Source organism: Physeter macrocephalus, chromosome 2, assembly GCF_002837175.3.
Source record: "Physeter macrocephalus isolate SW-GA chromosome 2, ASM283717v5, whole genome shotgun sequence".
Taxonomy (NCBI): domain Eukaryota; kingdom Metazoa; phylum Chordata; class Mammalia; order Artiodactyla; family Physeteridae; genus Physeter; species Physeter macrocephalus.
Window position 1 is genome coordinate 108,962,368 of NC_041215.1, and position 21,978 is coordinate 108,984,345.

At 38.3% G+C, this 21,978-nt stretch overlaps 1 protein-coding gene across 11 annotated transcripts in view; it reads left to right on the top strand.

The window, feature by feature from the left end:
• PARD3B (par-3 family cell polarity regulator beta) overlaps window positions 1-21,978 on the top strand; it is a 1,107,844-nt gene that overhangs the window by 877,745 nt on the left and 208,121 nt on the right. For 9 of the 11 annotated variants that reach the window (XM_055089625.1, XM_055089621.1, XM_055089624.1 and 6 more), the window contains one exon: window positions 8,959-9,261. The exons of the other annotated variants lie outside the window; for them this stretch is intronic. In XM_055089625.1, coding sequence (XP_054945600.1) covers window positions 8,959-9,261 — 303 coding nt within the window. The remainder of the gene's footprint in view (window positions 1-8,958; window positions 9,262-21,978) is intronic. 11 annotated transcript variants of the gene reach the window in all.

Consider the following 21,978-nt stretch of genomic DNA (forward strand, 5'->3'; position numbering starts at 1 on the left):
TGGAAGGTTGCCTATCTCCACTTCATTTAGTTGTTTTTCTGGGGTTTTATCTTGTTCCTTCATCTGGTACATAGCCCTCTGCCTTTTCATCTTGTCTATCTTTCCATGAATGTGTTTTTTGTTCCACAGGCTGCAGGATTGTAGTTCTTCTTGCTTCTGCTGTCTGCCCTCTGGTGGATGAGGCTATCTTAGAGGCTTGATGGGAGGACTGGTGGTGGGTAGAGCTGACTGTTGCTCTGACAATCTCGATGATTGTCCAGCAGCTAGTTGTGATTCTGGTGTCCTTGCAAGAGGGAGTGAGAGCATGTCCTTCTACTCCGCTGTCTTGGTTCCTGGTCATCATAGGATTGTTTTCCCTGGTCTAGCATTTCTTATAATTGGAATCGTATAGTAAGTTCTTCCTTTGTGTCCAGTTTCTTTCACTAAGCATGATAATTTTGAGATTCACCCCTGTTCTTGAGTATTTCAGTACATAGTTTATTTTTTGTTATTGCTGATTTATATTCTATTGTATGAATATACCATTGTTTGGTTATACATTCTCCTACTGATGAATATCTGAGTTATTTCCATTTTTTTGCTTTGATGAATAAAGCTACTACTGGGCATTCTTCAAAGATTTTTGTAGAAATATGTTGTCATTTCTCTTATATAAGTACGTGAGAGGTAAATTGTTGGGTCATAGCTTCAGTGTATGTCTAGTTTTATGACAGAATCCCACATCTTTTCCCAAAGGGATTATATCATGTTATACATCCACCAGCTGTATATGAAAGTTCTAGATGCTCCACATCCTTCCCAACATTTGATGCTCTCATTCTTTTTAATTTTAGTAAGGGTGTCTCTTTGTGGTTTTAATTTGCATTTCTCAGATGACTTATAATGCTGAGCACTTTTTCATTTGCTTATTGGGCATTTCTAGATTGTATTTTGTAATGTATCTGTAGAAGCCTTTTGCCCAGTTCTAATTGGGTCATTTTTCTTTTTATTATTGAGTTGCAATTATTTTTTCAATATATTTGATACAAATCCTTTGTTAGATATGTGTGCTGCAAATATTTTCTCTCACTTGCCTGTCATTTTCTTGATTTGTTTTAATGAGAAGGTTTTTATTTTAATGAAGTCGAATTTACCAGTTTTTTCTTTTATGGCCCATAATTTCTGTGTACTCTCTTGGCCTTCCCCAAGGCTGTGAAGATATTCTCTTTTATTTTATTCTAATAGCTTTATTTTGATAGCCTTCATGTTCAGGCCTATCTTGCATCTTGAATTGATTTTTGTTATGGTATAATGTAAGGCACAAGGTTCTTATTTCCCTTATGGATATCTAGGTTTTTCAGTAACACTTGTCGAAGAAATTGTCCTTTCTTAATAGAATTTTTTTGGCACCTTTGTTGTAAATCACTTCACTGAATACGTATGAGTCTGTTACTGGACTCTGTTTTCTGTTCCATTCATTTATATGTCTAACCTTTGGCTTAATTACAGAAGCTTTATACTAAGTCTTGAAGTTAGTAGTGTAAGTCTTCCAACTTTATTCTTATTTTGCTAAGTGTTTTGGTTATTCTTGGCCCTTTAACTTTCCAAATAAATTTTAAAATCACATAACTTTGGAAAATAAACCTGCTAGGAGTTTGGTTGGGATGACATTCAGCCTGTAAAACAATTTGGATGAATTGTCATTTAATAATTGAGTTTTCTGATTCACAAACAAGGTATAACTCTCCACTGATTTAGATCCTCTTTAATTTCTCTCATCAGTATTTTATTGTTTTTAGTGTCTTTTCTTAAATTTATCCTTAAGTTTGTAATAGTCTTTAATCCTATTTTAAATGGTATTGTTTTCTTGTCTGATTGCTATTAGTATATAAAAACACAATTGATTTTTTATATCCAACTTGTATCACACAACATTAATAATAAAAGCTATAATTCAAGAAACTTCCCTGATATAAAATTTTAAAGTATATGTAAAAGAACATACTGAAAGAGTTATCAAACCAAAATGACTTTTCTAGTAATATTATTAGACTTTAAAGAAAAGCAAATAAAATAATTTGACCAGATAAGCAAAAAGAGCAAGTTATTTATAAGTAATTTATAACAAATAAAATTAGACGGTCATCCAACTTTTCATCAGCAACACTTTGTCATAGAAAATAGAGGATGGAGTCACACGTCTTAAATAGTCAGGGGAAAAAGGTGAGCCAATAATTCTATATCCAGGAAAACTGGCTTTCAAATATAAAGGGTATACTGTTTTCATCTTAAGCAACACTATCCCATGAGTTCTTCCTGAGGAGTCTAGAAATGACTGCATGTTCATTGACATTAGGATCGTGGTCCTTATGAGTTACTTAGAGAGCCAAGATTAAATGAGAGTTGAGTAGAAGTATAGTATGTAGCAGCTATATGCTTCAACACGTAAATACAGTACAACTACAAAAATGGAGGGATGAGGGGAAGAGCTTATAAAAAGAGAAGTTTAACTCTTTTTAATAATCATACCAGTGGTGCTATTGGTATTGTTATTTTGAAACTATTATATGTGTAATATAAAGCATGTTGTAACCATGTGATACATAGTTCCAGCATTTTCTGTGTCTTGAGAAACAGGATTCTTAATGTGGAGGAAAGGAGATACATATATAATATAGACGTGCTTGTGATGAAGAGGGAACACCTGGAGACCTTCTGGGGTATCCCACAAAAGTCGAGTACTTGACCTTAGTAATAGTTACAAATATGTTTGCTTTATACCAGTTCTTTAATCCATAGATTTGTTTTGTATGAATTTCTGTATCTTTCTTTCATTTTATAATAAATGGTTAAACAAACAAAAACGTTGTAATAGGATTTTCCTCACCAAAACTTTTAATATTAGGCAAACTTACATAAACCTAATAGAAGTTTGCCAATAACTTTTACTAAATGTGCTACTTTGGTGGCGGAGCTGTAGGTGGATAACTCGAACCAGTGTGACCCACCACATCAGACTTACACCCCGGCGTTAAGTAAATCATGCGTATCTGTGCCCATTTGTGTGTGTCCCTCTCTCTGACTGAGTGCCTCACACCACTTCCATATCTCTTCCCTGCTCCTGGAATAAGTTCCTTCAAAGCCCAGTTCATGTGGCACTGCCTTCATGATTCTTCCTCAAAACCCTTAAGCTGAATTGACTCTTGCCCTTTGTACATGCAGTATCTTTGTTTTCCCAATGAATTGTTATTACTTGTTTATATCTCCTTGATAATGAGCCAGGGACTGACAATTGTTCCTTTTTTCTTTCTGGTATACAGTACAATATGAGTAACTATGAGTGAATAAATCAGTCAGCCAAAATTAGCAGAAAGAAAAACATGACACTCAAGGAGCTTGTAGGCTAGTTATAGAAGCAGAATATCCAGAAATGCATCAATAAAAGATTTCTATTTTGTTTTGTTTTTTTACAAAGTAGCATATAACAATTGCAGATTAATAGAGAATTTACTGGATACGTAAGTAGGAGAGGAGGAGGAGAATTATTGAGGTCTATGAGGAGCTGTAAATGAGTGAGTTTAGCCTTCGTTCTAGAGAAAACTAGAATCGAATAGTTGATTGGTGGAGAATGGGTACTCTAGGCCAAAACAGTTGATTTGGAAGGGACCAAATAAATGTTCAATGAATAGTAATTTGAAGAAAATTGTTATCATAACTGAGTTGATAATGGAGTCATAAGAAATCAAGTTTGGAAGACAAAGGATGCCCGCTGGTACCTGTTTAGTGTTTTGTTTTGTTTTGTTTTGTTCTGTTTCAATTTTGATTCACTGCAACAGTTAGTAAGTAGTTGTAAGGGACTTTTTATATTAAAAAAATTTTTTTAAGTATCCTAAGTTTATATGATATAAAAACTTCAAACAGTATACCTTCAATTCCACTCTCCAGAGGCAACCATTTTTATGAATTTTTGTATATCCTTTCAGACATTTCCTATGTGTATACAAAGATATGTACATATACATACAAATACTCACTAATATCTAGACCCATATGTATATCTTATTTCTTTTTAATATAGGAATAGCATGACCCTATTTTTAAATTGCACAATATTTAATTTCCCCTATAATGCACATATAGGTTGTATCTTATTTTTCACCATTATGATAACATGTAGTGTGTTTTTCTTTTTGATCATATCTGGGATCCTTTAGTTATAATAAAGAAATTTATTCCATTTTCATTTATTGTCATAAGAGATAAATCTTATCATATTTTGTTACTCTCTTTTTGACTGCTTCCTCTGTTTCCTATTTTTTACTCTAAGGTTGTGGTTTTGTTTTGTGTATTTCTCTTCTGCTGATAATTTGTTGTTTTACTGGGTTTTTTGTAATTGTATTTCATATACTATGACCCGTTTCCTGATTTATCAACTTTAAGCAGTAACTACGGATGCCTCCTTTAAAAGGTGAGGAATGCTTTCTCCTAAATCACCTCCTTGTTAGCTTCTGATTTTCATAGTGATATTTTTATATTGTCAGAGTTTATAATATTTACATTTTTCTGAAATTATTCTTCCTGCAAATGTTTAGCCTTCATTTTATATAAATATATATTTTTTGCTGTACACGGGGCTCTCACTGTTGTGGCCTCTCCCGTCGCGGAGCACAGGCTCCGGACGCGCAGGCTCAGCGGCCATGGCTCACGGGCCCAGCCGCTCCGCGGCATGTGGGATCTTCCCAGACCGGGGCACGAACCTGTGTCCCCTGCATCGGCAGGCGGACTCTCAACCACTGCGCCACCAGGGAAGCCCCTTCATTTTATATTTAAATGAATGTTTTGCTCACCTCCACACTTGTCATTCCCCAGCTTTGCTGGGCTGAATTCTTCATTTGGATTCAATTCTTGGTTGGCTGCTATTCATTATTAAGTAGTTTTGCAAGATGGGTCAACAAGCGTTATATTCTCTTGAGTTTGTAAATGTTTGAAAACGTTTTTATTTTGTCTTTATTTATGTTTGAGGCCAGCCTGAATTTGCCTGGATTTTTAGATGACTTGATTTTTCTCTTGACACAATACTTAATGCTTACCACATGCAATAACCCCTAATATTTTCTCTTTTATTATATTTAATTTTCTAAACGCTTGTTATCACCCATTAAGTTAATTCCATGTTCTATGGTGTTTAATTTTTTTTTTTTAGAAATCTATACTAAAATATAGTGTTAGATGACAGGGCATAGTGATCTAAGGTCACCAGCCACTTGAATTCCATGTGTTCTCTCAAAATATCTTCTTGCCTGGTCTGCTGTGTGCACTGCCCTGAGGGCTTGTTTTCTGTGGCCTTCCATTTTGGGAGAGCACATCACCCTAACAAGAGATCAGCCTGCTTAGTGAAGCCTCTTAAATGACTTAAGGTTTTATTTTGCTGGGTTCGTGTTTATCTCTGCTCTGCTCATCGTGCCCTATCAGCTACAAAGCAGGTTCATGCTTCTTTTCTCTTCTCCCCATTTACCTCCATGAAGTTTCTCCAGGGTAGAAGGAAATATCTCTCTCAGTGGAAATCTGTCTCTTCTAGCCCTGCCTCTCCTCCCTTCTGAGGTTGGAACCCCACAAAGATTGACCCTACAATCCCAATGTCCTACCCCTGTCTTCAAACTCTCTTTTTCTAAATAAAAGTTTGTTGTCTATAGTCCTCTGAACTCTTTCTCTTACTTTCAGTAAAATGCCTACCCAGCTAGAGACAAAGGTTTATATCAACTCTTGATGTACTGTCCCTTTTGGATTGAGTTTGAATTTCATTGCATGTTTTAAGATTATGGCTGTATTCTAATTATATTGTAGATGGAATTTTCTTCCCAATTTCTCAATTGTTCATTCATTTAGAGTTCAGGGAACAAAGTAGAATAACCATACTCTTACTCTATCATTGATCACAATCTTCTGTTAGAGATCCTTGATCTGACAGAGGTATGATATAAATGCTCTTTTGAGGAAGATTATTCTAATCACATTTTAAGGTATAGATTAAAGTGGGATATAGTGACATGTCCAAAAAATCTTAGAATAATCTAGCCAGCACAGTCTAATAGAACCTGCTGCAGTGATGGAATTAGTCTATATTTGCACTGTCCAATATAGTAGTCCCTAGCTCATGTAGCTCTTGAGTACTTGAAATGTGGTTTGTGAAACTGAGAAACTGAATTTTGATTTTTTTAAATTGTAATTAATTCCAATTTAAATTTATATAACATCATATGGTTAATGGCCACCATATTGGACAGTGCAGACCTAGGCAATATAAATCCTGAACACTAAACTGTGGCTAAAGAAATGGAAATAAAAGAGGCTATCCAAGAGGTATAATGGAAAAAAGAAATAACAGTGTTTTTGTAGGGGAAGAGAGAGGGAGGAGATTTAAACAATTCAAAGGCAAGTGTGCTGGAGAGAATGAGGAAGCTGGTGGTACCAGCCAATCAAAAGGGGATATTATCCAGGGCTATTTTGAAAAATAGGTATTTTAACAGGTTGAGTTCCCAGTGGTAAGGAGATATCCACATGGAAATGACTATGTAAACAGTTAGAATTCTCACACTGAATTGGAACAGAGGGAGGTCAGAACAACCAAAAAAAATGTATTTCCTTGACATTTCTCTCTTGAGTCTTCTCTGCTTCCATACACCCCTTTTCAGAGATTGCCTTGTCCTCCTCCACGCAGAGAGATCCTGATATATGGCATAATAATGACCGTTCACAGAAATTACTATTTCACCTACTGAGTGATTAATATGAAATTAGTTACTGAAACACTCAGTGGCGCAGAGAGGAGAAATTTGGTTTTGTTTTAGAAAGGAAAAACACAAGGTAAAATATTGCTTTGCATATATGGAGTAACTTTTCATCTGAGAATCTTTACGTACTCAGCAAGCTTAATTAATGAGAAAACCTCTAAAAAAGAGAAATGATGAAATAAGGAACACAGATTCTAGTGTTCTATTTCTGTGATTTTTAAAAGTCAAGCTTGGTGTTTTCCTCTTTCATTAATGCACAAGTGTAGCCCCGTGTGGCAGCCATGAGATGTTCATCTTTCTGCTGAGTGATTTCTCTAGAAGGCATCCCACTTAGGAGGAATAGTAACCACACAAAATCCCACCCCCTAACTTTATTGATGTCCTGTGCTCTATTTGCAATGGAAATCCATCCGTATCATCACAGTGCAGCAAGCATCCTCCAATAATCCAGTCTGCAACGTCCCTGGAAAGATTGTTTTGTTGCAGAATGGAGCAGGTTATCTTCTTCATCAAAAATTATTCAAAACAAACATCCATGAATCTGGAACTAACATGCATTGAAAGAGGACAGGCAGGGCCTCTTGACGGGTACCTTACTGTGAAATCTTCCTTTCATCTTCATTCAAAATCCCTTGGAGATTCAAGCTCCCCTTTGCACAAAATATAAATTCTTCTCATTACTTATGTGTAGGGTACATGATTTGACCTAGTCAAAAGAGATACGCAGTAATGTATCCTGGCATTTATTTTCATCTGCTGTGACTTGAAGATACTGTTTTTTTGGTCCTATACCTTCTTCTTCATCTTTTTATTTGTCCTTCCTCCTCTCTACTCAAAGGGGAAAAAAAGCCATTCTGCCAAAAGGGAAAAGACCTTGAAAAATCATGGCTTTTAAAGATTTTTACAAAGAGTTTGATGTTCTGTAAAATAAAACTAGCTGCCATGTGCAAAAATAGCTGTTTTTATTTGAAGAGGAAAAGATACTGAGAGAATTCAGTTTCTGTTTTTTCACTCATCCAGGCCTTCAATATACATTTCCAGGCATAGATAGATCTTTCATTTCTAGCCCAGGGTCCTCTCATATTCTCTGAGCCTAGTTCTTCAGATTTATCCCCATCCTTTCTTGAGTCTTTCTTTCACCACCTGAGCCAGCATCGTCTTATTTTTCTCCTCCTGTACACAATGTACCTTGTTTGCCCGGTGATGTGAGGTTACATTCTCTCCTCATTAGTGGAGAACACCTCTTGACACCATCGAATCACCATCGTCCGAAAAGATGCCACAGTGACCTTTCCATTTTAACATGTAACTGGGAATTTAGGAGATCTGGCCTAACACTTTCCAGACTAAATGAAAAATTCTCAAAATTCAGTTGGATTTGGAATCCACCTAAGTATTTTTTTCTGCTCTCATTCCCAGTAGTCTACACAGTAAGTACGCTGATTAGCAGTAGCATTTTGTAATATCACTAAAGGCTTTAGAGATGTGGAGTTCTGCCAGTAATGGTGTTTAATTCACTTATATGTGCCAATTCGTCTCTGTCAGGAGCCTATTAATTTCTTCACTATTTTACTCTGTCCCTAGACCCTGTATAATGAAACACAATGATCCCCATTTGTGTAACCAAAAAACTTAGAGTCTCTCATAAATTATCTTTGATCCCACTGCTTTTAGTGACCAGAAAGCCTCTGTATTTCTTTTTCGTATTTAAATCAATTTTTGCAAGCTCTTTTCTTTAGAATACACTAGAACTCAAAGTCACCAAATGGTAAAATCACAGACAAAGTATAAGATTCTGATGGGCTCTTTAACATGCATCCCTGTTCCAAGTCAGACTTCTTTAATATTACACCAAAGATGGCCTGTTCCCATGAGCACAGCCCATTTATAGGGAGGAAATGTTACTGGAAATCAGCCTCTGACTCTGCAATCAGCCCAGTCATCAGTGGGCAGGATATTAAAATACCTATAGCATTGCTATAAAAGTAAAGACCCTGTAACAAATAAAGGTCAGAGATATAAAATTAATCCTATGGAATCTGCTATTGGCATTTCTGCATGGTGTGATCTTGAGTATCCAGGAAAGTGACAGTTAAGTGATTGACTGGGAGGAATTAACATAGATTCAGGAGAGTCTCTCATTGTATCAGCATATAAACTCACATACATCTTGTTCTGCATTTTTCAGGATTGGGGCAAAACATCAGGAGCTAAGGGAAAAGCAAGCAAGAGGTCTTATTGATTATGCTGCTGGTGCGATTGGATCACTGCATGATATGGACGATGATGAAATGGACCCCAACTATGCCAGAGTAAACCACTTCCGGGAACCATGTGCATCAGCAAATGTCTATAGGTCTCCATCTCCCCCTCGGGCTGGACCACTGGGGTACCCTCGGGATGGCCGTCCACTGTCTCCAGAGAGAGACCACTTAGAGGGTCTCTATGCCAAGGTCAACAAGCCATACCATCCACCAGTGCCAGTTGACAGGTAATATAACTTATTGAAAGATGAATGTAGTTTTAATTCAGTAAGTTTCAAATCATCTCTACTGTTGAAGCAGATAAAAATATATCCTTCAATCTATTAAAACTGAAATGACATAGTACCCTTGACAAGTGCTATGCTTTGACCTACCCGTGAGGTATTAGCCGTCAAAAATAAAACAAGTGACAGTTCTAAGGTGGCATGAATGAATAGTAGTAGTTGAGTTCATGAGGCAACAGGGAGCAATTTTTGAAGGAATATTGTAACAGAGAACTAGTGATAAAACTTTGAAGGCATATTGTTCTTTCTCCTAAGAGCCCTACTATGTAAGACTTATTCAAGAAGATGGCATGACACTTGGAGGTGAAGAGTCAGAGAAGAGAGTAGTGACTTCTAAGTGGGTGTAATTATAGATAGCCTCAGAATTGCCGAAGACTTTGCAAAGACTGGGATTTTCTACTGAAGGCATATGTGATCCTGCCTAGATATTCATGGGTGATCAGAGGTAGAAGGGAGATAATCTTGGCAATAGGAGTTTGATGAAGTAGAGAAAGATAAGAGGTGACAAGGCCAAGGATCTTTAGGTTTTGCAGCTGAGGAAAGAGATAATAGGACCATCTGTCAGTACAATTGAAGTAGGTAGGGAACAAGATGATTCCAACCCCACCTCCTGCCAGAAGCAAAATGCCTTATCCCTTGAAAGGCTGGTATAAGAGAGTGTTAGTCAATATATATTGTTAGGTGACCCTTGGAATTACACACAGAAGGAATGAGTTGACTGACCTTGGTTTAATCTGCTGTAACTTGAAGTCTGGAGGGAGGAGGTGAGGGGGGAAGGGTGGCAGGCACAAAGAACTCTCATTCCAGATGAAAAAAAGACTTGTTTTCCAGATTCCCTTTGGTCCTGACAACCACCCAGTCCCTATTAGTAACCAGCTTTTGTGTGATAGCGTGATATATCATATATGTTTACCGTTTACATTTCCCCAGCTGGGTGATATTATGCACTTTCAGTTAGGTTGGGGAGAGGAAGGAAAATCATGGCGTTTTTATGCAGACTGTGAAGTGCAGCTTCACAAGACTGATTACCTTTCAGAGCCTTTCCAATAACCAAGTGGGAAGGAAGGAGCAATTTTTAATCCTTACTGTCAAGCCTCCAGGTTGATAGTATTAAAGAAAGATGGTCAAGTTTTTCTTTGGGATAAAATGAAAATATAAATTCCTGTGACTGTGTGAGACAACCATAACAAAACTGTTAATTCAGAGGACTGATTAAAAGCTGGCCTTTTTCTCCCAAGCCTTTATAAAGGGTTGAATTTTTATCATGTAAATAATGATACCAGGCATGAGTGTCTTCTGGCCCAGACGACAGCCAGTCTTCCCTTCTCTAAATCAGATAAGTCTTCATAGTAAACCCCTTGGCAAGTGCCTCTGCTAGAATCCCAGTGCAGAACTGTTTCTAGGAACCTCCAAAGCCAATATTTCCGATTCTAATTCCATGAAAATAAATAATAAGCATTGTTTAAAAATGTCCACTACTCAAATGCATGTGGAGAATTCTGTGTTAAGCCACACTGAACAGGTTTTCTTCTTTCTTCTTAGCCCCAATGGCTAATGTGCATTGAAAGTCTCTAAGAGGAGCATACAACAGTCAATGCTATCACTCCTCAATTTTCTGTCACCTAAGGCTTTTTTTTTTTTTTTTTTTTTTTTTTTGGCCAAACATTATGACTGTTCTTTGGAACACTAAAAGACTCTATCCTGAAGCTAATTTTCACCCACATAGGTTTGACCTAGACAGAAATTTCTTAGGATAATTGTTAACCGTAGCCACTATAGAATGATATCAGGAAAAAAAAATGTTATTTGCTGCCCAGCCCAGACATGTATAAGCAATATTCTTTCCTTTGGCTCTGACCTCTTTGTATTAATAAATGATCTAAAGTTCTTTCAGTGGAGTTTTAGACAGTTGTCATATTTTTGGATAACAGATCAAAGTGTAACTCTTTATACTCAGAATTATCTTTATTCTGTTCTTATCTTTAATCGTATTTAAAAATTGTTCTGCTCTTTGTTCTTTAAGTCTTCAGCAGTTTTTGTCTTGGCATACAATAAGCATTCAATAATGTTAACTATCATCATCATATCATCATCATCAGTATTACTGGTTTTTATCAATGAGGTTCTGAACTTTCCAACATGCCTGGGTCCAGGTGAGTCTAAGCGAGTTGCTGTGGCAGCATCCCCAACAGTGCCCATAAGCAGGAACCCTACCTTATTTACAATTAGAGGCCTGTCATTCTTTTAGTCATCTGTACAGACTTTCACTCACTCAGTAAGTGTTCATTTGGCACCTACAGTGTTCTAGCTACTGTTGTAAGCTCTAGGGATGATACAAAGATGACTCTGATATGGTCCCGTTCCAGAGGAAGTCATATTCTAGGGAGGAGGGACTCAACACCTGTAAAAATAGATAATTGCAATTTAATGTAAACAGAAGAAAAGGAAGCTTTTCTTTTCTAACTCTGCTGCTCACAAAAGGTCTCCAAAAGGAAATGATATTTGAACTGGCTCTGGAAGGATTCATAAGAACTGACCAGATACAGTAGAAAAATTGTTTTCCTTACAGACTAATTAGCACGCACAGGGGTGAAGTAGCCGGAAAGAACATGGCACATTAGGAAAGCTCAGAAGCACCCAGAACATGGAGAGTGAATGGGAAGGAAAGTGAGAGGAGATGAGGCTGGAAAGCAGATTGGAGCCAAACTGTGAATGAATAGGCTCCATCCTATACTCACACTTATTAATTGGTAGTAACTGTCTGCAAATCTGTGTTAAGAAGGGTTCTGATCAGGTTCCCAGAGGTTGGGGATGAAGGGAGAGATGAACGTGTGAAGTACAAAGAACTCCTAGGGCAGTGAAAATACTCTGTATGATATTATAAAGATGGATACGTGTCATTATACGTTTGTCTAAACTCATAGAATGTACAACACCAAGAGTGAACGATAATGTAAACTACAGACTTTGGGTAATAGTGATGAGTCAGTGCAGGGTCACAGTTTTAACAAATGTACCACCCTGGCAGGGCATGTTATTAAGGAGGGAGGCTACGCATGTGTGGGTGCAGAGGGTATATGAGAAATCTCTGTACCTTCCCCTCAATTCTGCTGTGAACTTAAAACTGCTCTAAAAAAATAAAATCTTAATTAAAAAAAAAAAGAAAGAAAGAAAGAAGGGTTCTGAAGTTATGCTTGAATAGTGGTGTCTGCCCTGGGCTCCAGAAGGATGAGCAGTAGTGTGTGTGCAGTGGGTGATCCTGTGCGCAATGGGAGCCACCAAAACGCCATAATTAGGTAATGAGCTGATAGATCTGTATTTGGGGAAAATAGCTCTGCCAGCTTGATGGCAGACAAAAAGGAAGATGGTTAGATGGTGAGATAAATTAAGATATGATTAGAGTAGTGAAGGATGGCAAGGGTCTGGGATAAGAGAGTGGCACTGCAGACAGGAGAAAATAAGAAAGAGCCAAAAACCTTAGCTTAAAACTAGGAGAAAGATGTTTAGCAGAGACCACAGAGGTAAGATTTTCAAATGCTTCAGAGAGGTCATTAGAATGAGGACTAAAAAGAGAATTTGGGATATGGCCACTAAGAGGTTATTAATTAATTTAGAGAGAACAATGTCAATAGCCAGAGAGGAGGAGAGGGAAAATTACAATAAGAGAGTTGATTAGGAAGTGATAACTGTGTGAGCATGGTGGTAAAGAGAGAGAAGAGTAGTTGTAAGATGGGAAGGCTTGCAACCTTGAAATTCTTTACATGACAGTATTTCAGAGCTAACAAGAGAATTCAGAGACCATCCAGAATAGCCTTCTCTTATTATCATTGCAGAAACTGAGGCCCAGAGAAACTGGGTAACTTGCCCAAGATAGCACAGCATGGAGTCAAGACTTTATTTTTTTAGTGTCTACTAAGTGTCAGGACCTGAGTTCAGTACTGGGTCCATCAGGAAACAAGGAGGAAGACGGCGACCTTCTTCCCCCTATGGAGCTTACTGTCCACTGGATGCTACAAATGTAAACATGCAGTGAGAACACAGTGTGAAAAGTGCTCCTGTAAGGGAAGCATGGCGTGACTGCTGAGTTTGGGGTTGCTGGGTTGGAGTCACAGGGAACAGTGTGGGCGAAAGCCAGGAGGTGAGAGGAAGCACGTTGTGTTAGAGGAACTAGAGGAAACGCAATAAAATAGAAAATAGAAACCAGGGTGAGAGGAGTAATGATGAGAGATAAGACACGAGGGTCAGAGAGCTGGGAAAAAGGCAGATGACAGAGCCTGGTGGGCCTCCATGAGGAGTCTGGACCCCGTCCTGAGAGGTAGGGCAGGGCTCACGGAGGGTTGAACCGTGAGACTTAGTCCTGGAATTAAACCCCGCCTAGGCAGTTGATCCTGACCTCCTCATCTGCAAAAGGAAGGTTACATTGACAGCCTCACATGTTGTGCTGCTTAAGTACGATTTTACCTTTTGCATTTTGGGGGTATCGATGTAAAGTATACCTCTATTTGTTCATATATCTCTGTGTCCAAGGAACATGTCATATTGTGTGGTTCACAGTGGCTTCTGAATAGGGGCAGCTTCTGCCTCTCACCTCCCTGCTTCTCAAGGGTTGACCCTGAATGCTCGGCCCTTCTGAGAAACACTTGGCTTATAAAGGATTCATCTTTACAAGATGGTGGTTAAAAAAATCCCTACCACCATGACGGGTTCAAAAGACTGCATTCCCGGGACTGTTTCTCCCAGGATTTGAACAGAGCATGGGTTAAGTCCCGTCCCCAAAGCCTGACAACTACTTAGGGTTTATAATGCATTAGGCTCCCTCCGCAATGCCAGCATTTAAAGGCTCCCACGGTATATGACCATTACAGCTTTATGTCTGGGTGAGGATACAGTAGTCCCAAGTAGGGGCAATGGAAAGTGTGTGTGGCCCTTGACGCAGTTGAGGTTCTGCGTTGCTCCACGGGGTTATCTGAAATTCTTTACTAGAGTTAGCCAGATGTGTTGAACCACACACCCCATCAGTAAAAATGCTTTTGGGTGTTAACTCCCCAAAATATGTGTATTTGTTTCTTAGTGATATTCACTTATTTACCTTACTAATATATGCATTGTAGAATACACACCAAATATAGAAATTAATAAAAGAATGAGATTTTGTTTTAAACATAAGTAATATTTCTAATGTGTTCTTCCTCCTCTCAAACGGGGTGCAAACAGCTCATTTTGGAGATGATTGGCCTCAAGTCCAGGCTCCATGGGGATAGGGACCTTGCCTGCTTTGGCTCACCATTATCTCTACAATTCCCAGAACAGTCTACACTCGATAAATAATTTTTGCTCCAAGTAACATTTACCATAGATCCTGGGTCAACCTACCTGGACACGGAATCTAAACCTCATTATTAGCCCTTCAGATATTTGAAGTGGCTGCTATGACCACCTTCATTAACAAACATTTATTGAACTCCAACATGAGGCAGGCTCTGTGCTCAGAGCTGGCTTTACAAGGATGAAGAAAACAAATCCATAACCTTGAGAAGTATAATCATTTTTTCAGTATAAACTCTCCTAGCTATCTTAGTCATGTCTTATGTTATAATCCACATCTTTAGCCTTCTTGGTAGCCATATTCTGAGTACACTCAAGTCTACTGAGTTTATGACTGCCCTCTGTTGAGCGTACCATGCCGAACTGGATGCTGTGTTTCCCATATGGTCAGAAAAGCACAGAAATCAGTGGGACTCTTACATCCTTTGGTCTTAATTCTTTACACTTGTTAGTGTGGCCTAATTAACAAGGCAACTAATCAGCTGTCATTATTGGCTCACATTGCACCAAGTTAAATATTTGCTTGTTAGGTTTGGCCAATTGTTATAGCCAAGAAAGATATTTTAAAGTACTGATTTTTGTCCTCCAATATATTAGCTATCCTTCCGAGGTTTATACCATCCTCATATTTAATCATTGTGGACTCGTATATGTTATTGATAAGATCATTGGTCAATGTCAAGTACAATCCCTGCAACTCATCACTCGAGACCTCCATCAATCGATACTCCTTCAGATGTTAAGTTAGCTGTTAATCCAGTCTGCTGTTTATCTGGTGTGCATTTTCGGTTCATCCATGAACATCGTGGAAGACTGTTTGTTAAAAACCATAACTCGTTAGATGTCCCTAAGCTTGTCATCAGAACTAATGTTATCTTCCTACCATGTTACTTGAATGTCCATTTGGTTCAGAGTTGGGCTCAACAGTTGTCCACAGAATGGACTAGCCAAATTTCTAGGGGCCTCAGAAGAGCTGTCAATAGCGACAGTGTGTTCAGTCAGACCCTGTTTGGCTGTAAACAATAGAAAACCCAACTGATATACTTGTCTCAACCTTCAAGGAAAGTAGGTGGCCCTGGCCCTCATAAAGTGGCCTCTTTTCATTTCTTTTTTTTTTTTTTTTTTTTTTTTTTTTTGTTGTATGCGGGCCTCCCTCTGCTGTGGCCTCTCCCGTCGCGGAGCACAGGCTCCGGACGCGCAGGCTCAGCGGCCACGGCTCACGGGCCCAGCCGCTCCGCGGCATGTGGGATCCTCCCAGACCGGGGCGCGAACCCGGTTCCCCTGCATCGGCAGGCGGACGCGCAACCACTGCGCCACCAGGGAAGCCCCTCTTTTCATTTCTTTTCCTCTACTTTCTCCCAGTGGCTAGGCCTTTTTCTCATGTTGCCTCATGATTCTCAGATGGCTATTGCAGCTCCAGACTTTGTGTCCACTCTCCAAGAAGAAAGTAGGAAAAAAGTGCAAATGGCCAATGAAATGTGGCAGTCAAGTTCATCTCTTTGAACAGATTTCCCGGGAGACCCCAACAACTTCTCATTGGCAAAACCTATAAGTCTCTTGTAGTTACAAGACGGTACTGAGAAATAGTGTTTCATCTTTCCAGTAAGTAAAGACAAGGGAGAAAGGAGTTCTAATGGCTTTTAGAGAATCACTCCATGGAATCCACCACAGATTACTTTGTTTTTTAATTCCACTTCATAATGCAAAAATTATAGATTGATGCTACAATATATTGATGCTGTTCAATATATTGTTGTGGGAGACAATTCTTATTATGTAGACCCTCTTTTATAGCTAAGACCCAAATATTTCAGTCTGAATAACTTCTAATATCACTGAAGTAAAGCAAGTGGGGAACATGTATTCTTAGTTTTCTGGAAAACTGAAAACATACTGAAAAAGTATGTTTGGGGAAATTCAAAGATAAGGATGATGAAGGATAGGAAAAGTGTTAACAGGAAAGCTTCATGGCCAGCTGTGAACATCTCTTGTGCTCCTGGGGCAATGCAGGATCATTGATGTCTCTTTCCCAAACAGTTGCTTGATTTCAGAGGTTTAATATTTCAGTGAGTCACAGCTTTGTCATGCACGGTTCATGCCTCTGTTGGTGTTTGTCCCCAGTCTCTTTCTCTAGTGATTTTTCCTGTTAATTTTACTTTCATTTAACAGCTCTTTTGCTCTCACTTCTGATTCACAGCTTTGTGAGGCTGTGTGTAGGGATTTGAACGGTGAATACAGTAGATTACTTGGAGATGTGTTTTTCAGTTTCTACAAACAGAGCCAAAGTACTCTTGGTTCAGTTTGGGAATCCCAGTGATAAATGCCATATCCATAGAGAGTTAAAATTCATCAGTTGAACAAAGCAATCAGATTTTTTTTCTTAGAACATATTACCATCAATTTTTAAGTGACTTTTAAAGAATAATGAGAACTCTCTTAATGAAAGAATCTCTATGACCAGATAAGTGCTAATAGTAACTGATATACCATTAACTCTACTTTCCTCCATCCCCTCTCTTTAAAACTTGACGTTCTCATTAGTTTCTTTTCCATCTTCTGAGAGCCCTGCTCTTGGGACTCTACTAGACTTATGTTTGCCTGAGTTGAGAGCTTCCAGGGGTGACAAATGTAGACAACCTTCTCCTTTATTATGCATGAGCTAGGCAGGGATGTTTGGCACTCAGTGACCATCCATTTCCAAGACGTCCACCCCTGTGCCATCCTCAGTCACTGGTAGTAAGTGAGCACATTTGAGGAATGCTTGCCAAAGAGTTATTCTGATTTCTTAAAGCTGTCATCTAAGCATTGACTTGACTGTTTTTCAAACAAATGTCCTGATCCTGAGGATATATTCATCTGACTTATCCTGTTTACTAAGAGAGGTAGGAGGGAATATACAGAATTTTTTAGACATCATAGGTAACACAGAACAGAACCAAATACAGAGTCATCTGCCCTCTAGGGGGATGCAGCTGATATATTGGAATAGTAATGGTGATATGCTATGAGAAGGGTAAGCCAAAGAGGCTATAGGAGCACAAGAGAAGGGCACTGAATGCAGATCTGGGTGGCCAAAGAAGACTCCTTGGAATCTATATTGTGACCTAAAGAACAAGTAGAAATTAATCAGGCAGGCAGAAGAGCATGACAAAGGCCCAAAGAGAAAACATGGTACACTTAGGGAACTGCATATATCAGAAGAGCTGGAGTATGGTATGTAAATTGGGGCCAGCTAGAGGAAAAAGATGAAGGTGAACACAGGCCATATTGTTAAAGGCCATATAATCTGAGCTAAAGCATTTAGACTCAAGAGCAACAAGGAACCCTTGACATGGAGGTAGCTTGTTCAGATTTATGCTTCAGAAAGTAACAGAAATTCTGTAGAGTAGGTATCTATTTCACAAGTGTGAAACTAGCAGCTCAGAGAAATTAAGAAACTTACCTATAGTAACATAGGTAATACGTTGGCAGAGCCAGGATCCCAGCCCAGGTCTGAGTCCAAAATCCATGCATGAGCTTCCAGCTATGCTAGGGATTTTCAAACTGCAGGCTGTAACCTTGAAATCAATTTAGTGGGATCAACCAACATTTTTTTTAAGAAAATAGGATTGACAAGAATAGAAAAAGATCATTGCATAGATTGTAATAAGTGTAAGAATTATTTCATAATTTCTTTAAGTTATAAATGTATGTAAAATGTATATACATATATGCATATGTATACAGAGTATACAGGGTATGTGAGTGAATACTGGGATATGGTGCAAAATGCACTTATCACTGTAGATTGCAGTTTACAATGTTGGAATCCACTAAATGTGCAAAGAGCATGGATGTTGCTCCTCACATGCCAGACACCCTGCCCTCCCTCTCTCCCTCATTCATTCATTCATTCATTCCATTAAAAAATATTAGATGTCTGTTAGGTGCAAAGCATCCTACTCAAAGCTATAGAGGTACAAAGAAGTATCAGAAGCCTTAGGCTTTGAGCTACTTCTCTGTAGTGGTGCTAGATTTGTGTTGATCTACCACACTTACTCCAGGCCTCTTGTGACCTGAGGTTTGCATTACTCTATTAGGTGAAGCCACATACCTTTTCATTACACAATCTTTGCTGATGCTAGAGACAGATTCCAAAGTACCCTCTTCGGGCTTCCCCGGTGGCGCAGTGGTTGCGCGTCCGCCTGCCGATGCAGGGGAACCCGGTGCTGGGCCTGCGCTCCGGAGCCTGTGCTCCGCAACGGAAGAGGCCGCAGCAGAGGGAGGCCCGCATACCACAAAAAAAAAAAAAAAAAAAAAGTACCCTCTTCATAATTTCTGTATTTAATGCAATGTGTAATCAAAAATAAGCCATTGTTAGGTCAGTTGCTTTCCTGTGTTTATCCTTTCAAAGAGTAAATAATCAATGGGATGGGAAAGGGCAGTAAAAGATAGTTTTAATGTCAGTACTCATAAGTGCCCAACATCTTAAAGAGATGTTTTAATATTTATACACTGCAGAATACTCTCCCCTCTGGAGAGCTGACTGGGAATTGATATGAACCCAGACAGAAATAGAGTTCAAGAGCCATTGTTTTGCACAGACTTTCAATCAAGCCTGAGTAGCACTCTGGATTCCCTCAAACTTGGCTATTACTCAGCCTCTGGCTTTCCTCTGAGCACAAGGCTAGGAGGGATATTCGCTTCAATGCAGACACAGTGGATTTTCTACGTCAAGGTCAGTAGGTGTACTGGGCGCAAGCCATGCCCATCCTTAGAGCAAAGCCTGGCTGGATATCCTTATACAGCTCCTTCGTATTTTCTTTCTGGCTTAGTATCCTCATCTATAAAATGAGCATAATCGTAGTACCTACCTAAGACTGTTGTTACAAGAATTTAACTGAGTTTATACATGAAAACAAACAAACAAAAAACCCAGCATCCAGCAGTTAATAAGCACCATTAAAGTTTATGCTAGGGCTTCCCTGGTGGCGCACTGGTTGAGAGTCCGCCTGCCGATGCAGGGGACGCGGGTTCGTGCCCCGGTCCGGGAGGATCCCACATGCCGCGGAGCAGCTGGGCCCGTGAGCCATGGCCACTGGGCCTGCGCGGCTGGAGCCTGTGCTCCACATTGGGAGAGGTCACAACAGTGAGAGGCCCGTGTACTGAAAAAAAAAAAAAGTTTAAGTTAATATTATATACGCTGTTATCTGGGCATTTACACCATTCTGCAATTAAGAGTACTATTAATCTCCTAGGAGTGAATTAAAGTTGGGTGGAGAGTTCCAAAATATTCTTACTTCTCCATTTAGTAAATTTTTTTTCAGTTTGGATGAACAGTTCTTGCCAACATGACCTCATGTATTTTTGTTTGCTTCTTTCATAACCATATACTTATAGTTATTATATATAGCCATGTTTATACATAATTATAATTACTTCTTAACTCTTTATTTTGAACTTTTTATAAAGTCACAGCAAGGTGAAATATAGTGTAGAGAAATCTCTTGTACACTTCACCCAGTTTTCTCCAGTGGCTGCATCTTACATAATTATAATACAATATGAAAATCAAGAATTTGATTTTGGTACAATGTGTGTGTAGTTCTATGCCATTTTATCACACATCTAACCACTTCTGCAATCAAGATGTGGAACTAATTCATCAACACAAAGCTATCCTTCCTGCTACTCCTTTATAGTTATACACCCTCTTCCTTCCACCATCCCCAACCCCTGGCAATCATTAATCTGTTTCACATCTCTATAATTCTGTCACTTCTAGAATACTGCATAAATGGAATCACATAAATGGGGAAGTTTGTGACCTTTTGAGATTGGCTTTTTTTCACACAGTATAATGCCCTTGTGATCCATCTGAGTTGTTGTGGGTATCAGTAGTTCATTCCTTTTATTGCTGAGTAGTAGTCTGTGGTATGGACGTACCACAATTAGTTTAATCATGCACCTATTGAGGGACATTTTAGTTATTTCCATCTTGGTAACAGAGCTGCTCTGAATAGTCACCAATAGATTTTTGTGTGAACATTAAGTTTTATTTATTTCTTTCCTATCTGTAAGTTTCTAACTTTATTTCCTTATCCTGTCTTATTACAATGGCCAGAACTTCCAGTTCTATATTGAACAGCAATCACAAGAGTGAACTCCTTGACTTGTTCCTGACCTTAGGGGGAAAGCATTCAGTCTTTCAACGTTAAGTATCATGTTAGCTTGGTTTTTTGTAGATGTCTTTATCAAGTTGAGGAAGTTCTCCTTAATTCTTAGTTTTCTGAGTTGTTTTTTTTTTTAATCATAAATGGGTATTGAGTTTTGCCTAATGTTTTTCTGTTTCAATTGATATGATCTTGTGATTTTCTTCTCTAGCATGTTAATACTTTGGATTACATTTATTACTTTTCAAAGACAGAACCACCTTGCATCCTGGAGTAAAACGCATTTGGTCATGGTATATAATTCTTTTCATATATTACTGAATTTTATTTGCTAAAATTTCTGTACGAATTTTTGCATCTATATTCATGAGGGATATTGGTCTGTAGTTTTGGAGTGTTTTTGTATTCTCCTTGGGTTTGGTATCAGGGTAATACTGGCTTCATTGAATGGGTAGGAAAGTGTCACCTCCTTTTCTTTTTCTGGAAGAAATTGTATAGAAATTATGTTAATTCTTCTTTAAACATTTGGTAGAATTCTCCAGAAAAACCATCTGGACCTAGAGATTTTGGGGAGGTTTTTAATGAGGAGTTCAGTGTCCTTAATAATTATAAGGCTGTTCAAATTATATTATGTGAGTTTTTATAATTTTTACTTTTCTAGGAGTTGGTCTGTTTCATCTAAGTTGTCAAATTTATGTGTATGGAGTTGTTTATAGTATTCTTTTATTATTCTATTGGTAGTATATTCCCTTACTAAACTATGGAGTCTAGTAACATCCTCTGTTTCATTCCTGATTTTAGTAATTTGTTTCTTTTCTCTTTTTACTTGGTCAGTCTCATTGGAGGTTTGTTAACTGTATTGATCTTTTCTAAGAACCAGCTATTTTATTTTATTAATTTCCTCTATTAATTTTCTGTTTCAAATTTCACTGATTTATGTTCATTATATCAATTTTTCTGCTTACTTTGTTTTTTTGTTTTCTTTTTTCTCTTTTCCCTAATTTTTTGCAGTGGGACCTTAGATTACTTATTTGAGACTTTTTTTCTTTTCTAGTGAAAGCATTTAATGCTATAAAATTCCCTCTCAGCACTGCTTTAGCTGTATCTTATAAATTTTGATATATTGCATTTTCTTTTTTTCTTTTTTTTTTTTTTTTTTTTTTTTGCGGTACGCGGGCCTCTC